At 41.9% G+C, this 11048-nt stretch overlaps 1 protein-coding gene across 1 annotated transcript in view; it reads left to right on the forward strand.

Annotated features, from left to right (window-relative positions):
- Window positions 1–690: 690 nt before the first annotated feature.
- Window positions 691–11048, forward strand: part of DLGAP2 (discs, large (Drosophila) homolog-associated protein 2) — a gene marked incomplete at its 5' end in the record, with an annotated part of 84361 nt that continues 74003 nt past the window's right edge. The window contains 2 exons of the mRNA XM_008589870.1: window positions 691–838; window positions 8862–9081. Coding sequence (XP_008588092.1) covers window positions 691–838; window positions 8862–9081 — 368 coding nt within the window. The remainder of the gene's footprint in view (window positions 839–8861; window positions 9082–11048) is intronic.

Here is an 11048-nt window from a genome sequence, read left to right on the forward strand (position 1 = left end):
ATAAAACTCAAAAGGAAAAGAGTCCAATTAGCCAGAAGTTTAAGCTAAACTTCTTTCTGCCATATGTTCCCAAGGTTTTCCTATACTTTTAACATTTTAGAAAACAGCCAGAAGGAAGACCAGACAACACTGATTTTTAAGGGAGTTTGGAAGAAACTGATCATTATGTTAATAAAATGGATTTAATCCCTCAGTCTACTCTTTACTGCGTCATCTGGACCACCTTGCTGACGTTAAAGCTAAACGTGAGACTTTTATTCCCCCTTTTATTTTTCTGAGTGTGTAATGTTGCTGAAAAGCTAACATGATTTTTATGAAACTCTCAGAGTTTTTTTGGCTTAAATTCAGTGGTCAAGTTTGCTATTATGTTGTATGACTTACTACTGCTTTCGGCCCTTTTATTTATTTATTTGTTTTTCCCAATTGGAATGGTCCTAATTTCACTATCTGGCCATAAAAATTCATGTTTCAAAAGCAATTTTGTAAATAGCCTTGCCTGTTACTTTTGATGAAATTCACATTTGTAAATGTGAACCTCAGAATATTTACATAAGGCAAAGTCATCCATCGAAAGACAAACATTCAACTGGAAATTTTATAACAGCCTCTTAACGTAGGTTCCATCATTCTCATCTCTGCCCCTTCGATGGATGTTCACAGAACACCTTTTCTTGTTTTTTTTTCTTATAGCCAGAGCTACCTGCAAGCTGCAAGTGATGTCCCTGTGGGTCACAGCCTGGACCCCTCTGCCAACTACAACTCCCCAAAATTCCGCTCGAGGAACCAGAGCTACATGAGGGCCGTCAGCACCCTGAGCCAGGCCAGCTGCGTGAGCCAGGTTGGGAATTTTCTCCATCCTTTCCCCCTTGGGGTCCAGCCTCCAAAGCCGTGCTGTAGCAGACGTCCTCCCTGCTAGGGGACGACGGCACAGGCATTCCTAGTCAGCACCTCTTATGCAAAGACCACGAGCACACAGGAAGCTCCTGCCTGGACTTAGCCTTGACTGATTAAAAACTTGTGAACTTTATAAATTAATTTTTTCAACATTTAAGACTCTATATCATTTTCACATTCATGTTCTCTAAGTAAGCAAGGACTGATAAGCTGGTCATCTCAGCCTCTCCTGTGGATTTAGCACAGGCTGTCTTCCTTTTCCCCAGCATGTTTGTCCAATAAAATGGACCAGGGGAAGATCTGACCACAGTGGCTTTCAGCCGTGTCCTCCAAAGTACACTTCAGAAGGTCCAGGAAGAATAGTTGAAATTTTGCTGTGGTGTTTAGTTTCACTCAGAGAGCTGTGTTTGTCAGGCTCACTCCCAGGCAGGACTTATTTCTTGCTAGGGAATGATGGTGTTTTCTGCAGGCCCTAGGATGTGTAGGACTGCGAGAGGGAGGTGCCCAGCAGGCTCCCCGCCCTACGGTGCATGGAGAGAGAACACACAACAGCAAATGAGCAGGCACTATTCATTCTAATCGCCCTGTGTTGCAGGACAAATAGGAATTGAGTGTTTATAGTTTTACACTTTGCTTACTATTGGTAACTACTTTTAAAAACAGTGCTCAAGCCAACCATGGGTTCTTATAGGTAATGTTTTCTTTGACTTATTGCAGAGTAGTGGTTGCAAACACGGGCTTTAAGTCAGAGGCCTGGGCTCAAGTTACCCGCTTGTATGCAGTTAGCAGAGTAACCAAGTGAGTGTCTAGTGAATTTTTTATATGGTTAGGTAAAGAGCCTAGCATAGGATAAAGACTTGATAAGTAGCAGTAGTAGCATAGAATTCTGAGTATCAAAAGCCCTCCTGGTCGTAAATGAGGCTGTGAGCATTTGGGAGCTTGCCAGGGGTGCAATGAGTTGGAGTCTTTCTTTCACTGTGGATATTAAGTTCCTTATGAGATAGTCTTTTCATATAGAGGTGTTTTTGTTATTTTTTTCTTTTTCTCACCAGAAAGTTGTACTCTGGACTTTTTCTATTGAACTATCTGGGTTTTTCCTATTCCACAACTCAAGGAAGATATTACCTCATTAATCTACTCACGTGCTGTTTTTTTTTTTTTTAGAAACGGGATTAATTTCCATTCCTAGCAAAAAGAGTTCCATTGATTCTTTTTTTCCCAGTGACAAAGAAAGAAGCACACCTGACTCTGCAAACTAGGACTGTCCTGCTGTTAGCGCTCATGGTCCCACATCCCAGGAAACCCTTCGGTCCTGGACAAACTGGGAGAGTTGGCTACCCTGCCATCTGTACCCAACCACCCCCTGCAAATAATAACAATGTTGACAACAGATCCTCAGCAACTAGATCATTGCAACTATGCACATTCTGTTTCAGTATAAAATCCAAGATCATTTGGGGACATATTAATTATTTAAACAGATGAACTGAAAGTCAATTAAACATCTTAACAACTTTCTCCCCAGTCAAAGACGAGGATAAAGTATACTTCCTTCTCATAAAGATGCTACCTTCCCTTTCAGTTAATACAACCTAGTTTACCAAAATACAACGTATAAATTCAGCTGTAATTCCTTCTCATAAAGATGCTACCTTCCCTTTCAGTTAATACAACCTAGTTTACCAAAATACAATGTGTAAATTCAGCTGGAACCCAGCAAAGGTTTTAAACAGAGGTGCAAAGTATTTTTGCCATAGATGTGAGAATTCCTCTCTAATGGTTTCCATTTGCTTTCAACCAACAGGTTTCAATTAACTGTGTATCATACCTCTTCAAATGCTCTTATGAAACCACAGGTTCCCTGGGTTTTGTCATTATTTTGAGGAAATGTAAGCCATAGTCTAGTATCCTCCATATCATGCTTTTGGTGAACCCAAGATGAGATCTCCAAAAATAAGTCAGTAAAAATAACGTTTTCTTAATGTCTTTTTCTATCTGAAAAATTCGTCATTGGAAATAATGGTAAAGCAGACAAGTTGTGTGCTTGGGAAGTTTATTTCTTTTAATGACTTTGAAATTTAAAATTCTAAGTGATTTCTATTGCTGAGTTCTATGACATGACTTTAAATTGAACTCAAGATTGAATTCTGAAAAAATATATATTGTTATTTAAAATAATTCTGGAACCCTGGTAGTGGGTGGAGATGTATCACACCCAGAACCAAACTTCTATTAATTCAGTATCAAACCCTGGCCAATGCTACCTAAAATTCAGGAAGGAGGATGCCATTTCAACTGGCACACAGAGGATGAATCAGTAACACTTCAGTGCTCCTGAGACACTTGAATTTGCTGACTAAAGCTGTTAAAAGTTTGCTCCTTATCTTTAACATTATTTTTTTCTCATATGCAAAAATGAAATTAAAATCCAACTGCAGTCTTGTGAGATTTGCTTATCTCTAAGCCATATCTTGCTTTGAACTTCAGTAGTTGAACTCAGTTTTAATTTCCTATAGCTCAGAAATCTAGAAGAATAGGTGTAGGTGTTTTAAGTGTTCTGGCTGATACCGTGGAGTCGTGCCAACAACAAGCATTCAGGACTGAAAGTGAAACTAGCACCTGCAGTGTGGAGAGTATGCATGAAATTCCAAGTTCTTATTGACCAGCATAAGAAATCAGATTTGTTCATTTACCCATAGGATTGCTTTCATGGGGGAGTCTGATGAAAGTGCTAGAAACTCACATTAACACTGCTGCTATTCCAGAACCATGAGCAGGTGACTCCAGAGACTGCTCAGTCTCCTTGCTGCAGCCAGCTGGATTGTCTGGTGCTCTTTGGGCCACTTACTCATCGTCGACCTTTTCAGAGCACTCTTGAGATTCACCCATCTCTCAGTATGCTGAACAGGACCCCAGACTTACTTTTTATTCTCAGAATGATGTTCCCTAAAGTTTCAGAGAACACAGTTGGATTTTTCTTGGGAAGTATACTACCTCACCCCATCTTACTCAGAGTTTAGTGCTCTGTGTTAAAAATATATATATATATATATATATATATATATATATTGCTAAATCTATACATTAAATGGAATAATGCTTTAAGATCTCTGATATCTCTGCCCATTCAATAAATAATAATGTAATAATGATCATGGTTTATGAGACCTGCTGAGTCCCATTAGTGGTGCTGGGTGACCCTCCCAGTTCCCGTCACCCTTGAGCCCCCAGTAGGGTCCGACCGTCGCTGTCTCCTCTTGCACACACACGCACTCAGCATATCTGATGGAGCTCCTTTCGGGGCTGGGCTGGAACTTGAGGACACAGTGAAGTAGAAGACACAGCAGCCATGAGGCAGCCAAGTTTCAGAGTAGAACAGGGATTTGTGTCCCACGTCTGGCAGATCCCAAAGCCACCAAAAGATATTTACGTTCCTCACAGTTTTAGACCACACCATTGTCTCGTTATCTCTTACCTTCTTGTTGTCTTTAAATAGCAGTTTTGGTGCAATCGTAGCTTTTCTTTCTGTCATGCTTCCTGTTTTTAAAAATTGTAAAATACACATAACATAGGGCCGGCCCGGTGGCGCACTGCTACAGTGCACCGCTTGGGAGTGTGGCGGCGCTCCCGCCGAGGGTTCGGATCCCACATACAGACCGGTTCCCGCTCACTGGCTGAGCGAGGTGCGGGTGCAGCACCGAGGGTTGCGATCCCGTTGCTGGTCCCGGTCCGGTACAGGCGCGACACTGAGGGTTGTGATCCGTTGCTGGACACGAAAAAGACAAAAAGGAAAAAAAAAAAAAAAGAAATACACATAACATAAAATTACTATCTTGATCATTTTTAAATGTGCAGTTCAGTGGCATTAAGTACATTCACACTATTGTGCAACTGTCACTACCGTCCATCCTCAGAACTGTTTCATCATCTGAAACTGAAACCCTGTACCCATCAAACAACTCCTCATTCTCCCCTCTGCCCACCATTGTATTTCCATCTCTATGAATCTGACTACTCTAGGGACTTCATATAATTGCATTCATACAATATTTGTCCTTTTGTGACTGGCTTATTTCACCTAGCATAATATCCTCAAGGTCCATCCATGTTGTAGCACGTGTCAGAATTTCCTTCCTTTTTTATGGCTGAATAATATTCTATTGTATGGATAGACCACATTTGGTCTATCCATCAGTGGACACTGCGATTGCTTCCACATTTAACGATTGTAAATAATGCTGCTAGGAGTGTGGATGTACAAATATCTCTTTAAGACCCAGCTTTCAATTCTTTGGGATATATATACCCAGAAGTAAAGTTGCTGCATGATGTGGTGATTCTGTTTTTAATACTATTTTCCACATTGGCTGCACCATGTTACATTCCCATGAACAGTACACAGGGTTCCCATTTTTCCATACCCTCACTGTGTCATGCCTTGCCTTGTAAACGTAGTTTGTCAGGACCTCTGAGAAGCCCTCCCTGAGCTCTACAAAGAGCTCTCTGCCACAATAGGACGATTGCCTCGTATCCGGTGCCCCACACCATTTTCCAAATTTTCTTTGCTTTGGTTCCTCACGTTGTCCACCTTCTCTGGAATTAACTCAAGTTGCATATCTGAGTTACAGTTCACAAAAAGAGAAGTAGGATACTTCAAACTACACTAATTATTCCCATAACTTACCCCATTGGCTTAACGTCCTTGTGGGGCATCTCTACTGGATATAGCCATAGCTTGAATTCCAATGTAAAATTTTCCAAATCTCTCTCATCTAGGTGAACAAATCTGTTCTCAAAGAACAGATCATTTCAATTCCCTTCTAGACCAATTTGAGATCCTTGTCAACTACTTTTTGTTTGGAGAAAGGGAGGAAGCCACCTTCATTTTTAGAATCTCACTGGTAAGTTTTTGTAGATGGAAGCAAAGCCAAAGAGTCCTTACTGAAATTTTAGTATTTTGTTTGTAAAATGCACAAGTTTAATAGTGTTTCTGTTTAAAGGAGAGAGAACAGCTGGACCGCGCAGGGTCTGCAGAAGAGCTTCTACTGAGAATGTGCACTGGGGTGCCAGCAGACATTAGGGCCATCAGATTTTGACCTTTCCAAGATGTCTAAAGTGGATCTCTGACATAAAACAACCTACGACTTTTTGGTAAAATTCCACATAAGTGAAAACTTAGATTGAAAGAAATGTGTAGTCCAGAAAATGTCCCATTTTCAAACCAGTATGTGCGTCCCTGAGCATTTTACTCACTCAGTTACTGAGGCTGTCGTGAGGGCCGTGTCATGGCTTCTCTCCCCCTGAGTGTGTCTCTGTCATACATCAGAAACCCTCAGACCACTCAGGTGAAGGCAGTCTCCCATCAGTGGTGCTCTGGCTTCCTCTGTCTCTCTTACACTTGGGCTTCAGGCACAGCCCTGCCCCTCGTCCCCCCCGCTGCCTCCTCCTCTGTCATCTCTAGAATCAGTGCCAAGTTACATCACTGAGATGTTTAGAGTGAAAGAGGCCATCCTTCTAGCATGTAAGTAATCTCAGGGTGAAAACAGACAAGTCCATCGACAGGTCTGAAGCTAGAGAGGAGCAAAGAGTATCGCATTTTGTTACGAAATGGGGAGAATCTGATTGTTTGACACTTTTTACTTTGCAAACAATTGTAGGAAAAGAACTAATCTATTGTTTAGAATGGTATCTTTTTAAAATTTATCTGCCAGCATAGTCCAGTGGGTTTGGGCTCTCACATAGCCCCTCCAGACCGTGCTGAGATAGACCAGAAAAAAGAAAAAGGGGAATAATTGCATACTAATTCTTGGCTTTTTAAAGGAGGGGGAAGGGGAGAGAAAAGAGAATGAAAGAGAGAGAGAGAGAGAAGGAAGGAAGGAAAAGAGAAAGGAAAGGAGGAAGGAAGAAAAGAAAATAGTGTTCAGTTTGAAGTAAAACTGGGCAAAGACAGAGAAGTGAGCATTTGCTTACAGAACCTGCAGACAGGTCCTTGGATGCAAACATGCACAGTGTGTTGTGGGAACCCAGGGGAAAGCATGTTACCCATCCAGGCACAGGTGACCCAGTCCGCAGAGAAAGTGAGTTCCCAGCCGAGGTCTGCAGGTGTTGAAGAGTGAGACACATGGCAGTGGGAGAAGATGCTTGCAGAAGAGGGACAGTTTGTTCAAATTCAGAAGCAAGGGAGAAGGGAGGGTGGTTTGGGGAGTTGCATTACATTTTGCATGACTTGAGTGTTTGGCTCCAGCTAAGGAGTGAGGTGAGGAGTCTGGGGATGGGGGCAGCAGCCGGATCCTGGAAGGCTGTGCTGAGGAATCTGTACTTAGCTCAAACACTGGTACTGGTGAAAATTTTAAGAAGTTAAATGACACAATTTTCACAATGCTAAACTGAGACACAGAGCCAGATCGCGGGCAGCCATGGGGATGTGGCAGAGAGTGGGGAGGGTCAGAGCACAGCCAGCCTGATCTGGAGTGGAGAATCCAAACGGTCTCCGACCAGCTGGACGTGGAGGATGAGTGCCAGGTTTCTGGACCAGGCTCCAGCATGAGCCCACGGCAGGAGGGAGGGGACAGGGAGACCGTCTGGAGGTAAAGGCGCTGCACATCCAGTGTCCCATGAGTATATCCCCAGCCCCTTCCCCTGAGCTCTGATTCTGCTCTTCTTCATGTGCCTCTCCCAGAGAGCCTCAGCCTTGCTCCTCGGTGTCATTAACAAGCATCCCCATGTGCACGTACATGTTAACATACGTAAGACATACAGAAGGGATAGACCCACAGTATACGAGTAATTGGGGAAAGGGAGGTCATTTACCAAAGTTCCAGTCCAGGGTGAATCACTCTCTTGGAGCAGCTGATTTCTGTCCACGCTGAGCTCTTGCCCTTAGGCCTGTGAGCATCTACACGTTACCAGCCCAGTTTCGGCTTTTCATTCTTAAAAGTCTTATTTCTTCTCCATCCCAGCCTCTCCAACATTGTTTTGTCCTAAATTTTACTTTATTGGACTTCCATTTAAAATTTCTAGATTTGGCTGATGGGAACTACACATGTAGTGTGACCATCAGGAAACCTCAGGGGAAGCATGTCCTCCTGGGCCGTCCACCCTAAGCAAAGGCCCTTTGACTAACATGATGGTCAAGCTGGAGGCGCATATCAGCCTGAGCTCGCTCCACTATGCAAAGCCAGGATAACTTTCCTTCAAATGCAGTCAGACATTGGGGTTCCCAAGGTGACTCCATAGCTAGAAATTAAATCATAGGCTGGAGAATAATTACTTCACCTGCTAAACTATCAAATGAAGCAAATATATTAATATTCTAGGCTAAACAAGAAGAAAACGCCTGGAATTTAGGTAGATGCGACTTGTTTCATGTAGACAGAAACACCGATACAAACATTTCTTTCTCATCTGGACTTGGATTGTGCTGCTCTAACGGTGAGAAGGATACAAGTTTATATGCCAAATTTGTGATTAGTTTCCACGTAGTAGAAGCAGACACTCATGTCCTGAAAAGAACTAAAAGTAGCTTATTCACTTAACTGTGTGTTTACTTACATAGCCTCAATGCCCAGAATTGTCTGTGCTGTAAATAGCTTGGAAAGGTGAGTCATTTGAGGAAAAAATGAAAAAACTAATATTTTGAACACTCTTTGTACCAGGTACTTAAATGTGCTGTCTCTCTTAAACTTCGTAATAACTCAGCCGTACTCTAAACTTTTGCCTTGTAGGTCTGTAGAATTTCATCAACATCTTGGAATTGGCTATTTACCTTTGTGTTTTGTAAGAAATAACCCAATAAGCTATTTCCCAAGCTTAGCAGATTTCCAATGCTGATTGCAAATTAATTATGCTGAAAATATAAGACTGTAAATAAATATGATGGGATGTATTTTGTTGTCTTGCTCCTTTGTAACACAGTTATGCAAACCTTGGCTGGACCCGGGTTTCACATGTGCTTTTGATTATTCCAGATGAGTGAAGCGGAGATCAATGGGCAGTTTGAGTCAGTGTGTGAATCTGTCTTTAGTGAAGTGGAATCTCAGGCCATGGATGCCCTTGACCTCCCTGGATGTTTCCGAACAAGGAGTCATAGTTACCTTCGAGCCATTCAAGCTGGTTACTCCCAAGATGATGAATGTATCCCCGTGATGACACCCTCCAACATCACCTCAACCATCAGGTCAACAGCAGGTAAAGATACACCCTTTTGGACCTTCCTAGAGGAAAATCTAAAGGCGTGTTTAAGTCCTTCTCCTAGAAGGAGCGGGGCGCACCCTGACCACAGGTATTTATAATTCACTCTTCAGATGCTTGGTTACTTTTCCAAATTGCATTTGTTACATTATTGCATTTGTGATGGTGGTTTGAAGCACTTTTTTCATAGATAACCCTTCTTCTTTTTCTAGAATGAAATCTATTAAGTATCAAACTTCTTTAAAATAATCAAGTATAACTTTTGTAAAGTTTTGTATAGGAGATAAAAATGAAGTGCTGACATTTGGAAGGTGATTGTGTTTTAAACATTAAAGTGTAACAGATTGCAGTGAAGTTTCGCAATGAATGGCTCCTAGGCTTCTTCACAGCGGTGTCCAGCCTGCACTCTAAACATTAAAGTGTAACAGATTGCAGTGAAGTTTCGCAATGAATGGCTCCTAGGCTTCTTCATAGCGGTGTCCAGCCTGAACCTCAGTTGCTGGGTAAGCAGATCTATCAACGTGATTCATCACTGCAAAGCAAATCAATCATTAATGTAAATTCACTAGTAGTCGTAGGGCTCCAAAGATTCAGTTTCACAATTTCTGTCAATTCTTATGGAAAACCATATCCACCCCTTTGAAAATTTACCACCTAAACTAAATATCACTGCCTGATATTTCACTGCACTATCATTATTTCTATAACACAATAAGTGTACAATAACAGCTTGCTACACTACCATTAAAAGCTGAGAAGAGAAACTATGCAAGAGAGTTGAAGAGTGAGGTGCTATGAAACACGTTAAGATTTGAAATGCTGCAGGCTTATCAAAAGAACTTACTGGACAGTCCCAAGAACAAACTTTGTTCAAGACAAGTAGCGACCAGATGACATATAACGTGAATGGGAAGAGAAACAAAGAGAAGGTCAGGAAGGAGTGTGTCATCATACCCATAAATAGATCTTGGTATGTTTCAGTGCTAAAGTGAGCAAGGAGATTGCACGTTGCAGAATTCTCACCATGTGTAAAATCTTGCTACCATTGCACTCTGAAAGGAAAGTATTGCAATGCAGAGTCTGTAGATGGGAGAGAACAAACTGGATTCAAATCTTGTTCCATCACATCATCACTAGAAGATCTTGGGCTTGTTAATTTTTCTGACTCTTGGTGTTTGAGGTGTTCAAAAGAAGTGATAGCTATGAATAATTTATTCAAGTAAGCTTAACAGTTATTTTTCAAAGAAAGCTGTGGATCCTCACTGTTTTGTTTTGTTTTGTTTTATGTGGCTTCCTGACACCTCAGCAGAGATTTTTGCGACACTCTCTGACCACTAAGCCTTGGGCCTTCAGGAGATGTGCATTGGATCCTGGAACACTCTGTTCTCAATGCAGCTTTGCAGGAATAGAGAGGGCTGTGCCAAGGACCTGTGCCATGTGAAATCTGCAGGGCTGTGAATATTAACCACCCAGGTGTGACCGTGGGAGCAGTTTATGGGTGGTGGAGTCTTACCCTCTAGTTGTCACTTGGGTGACCTATTTTAATCACTACTTCCCCTCAGTGAAATCGCCCCAGTGTGAAAAAAGATACAAAAACAGAACAAATTAGAAACTTAGGGAAGTAATGAGGTTTTCAATCATCACATTAAAAACATAACTTTAAGAGATCATAAAATAGGTTCAAACCTTTTAGCTAGATGACCTATTTTAATATAGGTTTTTTTTTTTGTTTGTTTTGTTTTTGTCCTTTTTGAGACCGGCCACAAGAGCGCTGTGAGCGCACCGGTCATCCCTATATAGGATCCGAACCCGCGGCGGGAGCGCTACTGCACTCCCAGGGCTGCACTCTCCCGAGTGCACCACGGGCTCAGCCCTTTAATATAGGTTTTAACTAAATAGTTAAAGAGAGAGAGAGAGAGAGAGCATGGTCATTACTCACATATTCACCAGCATTTGTTGAGTGT

The sequence above is a fragment of the Galeopterus variegatus genome, unplaced genomic scaffold, assembly GCF_000696425.1.
Source record: "Galeopterus variegatus unplaced genomic scaffold, G_variegatus-3.0.2 Scaffold5707, whole genome shotgun sequence".
In the NCBI taxonomy this organism is placed as follows: domain Eukaryota; kingdom Metazoa; phylum Chordata; class Mammalia; order Dermoptera; family Cynocephalidae; genus Galeopterus; species Galeopterus variegatus.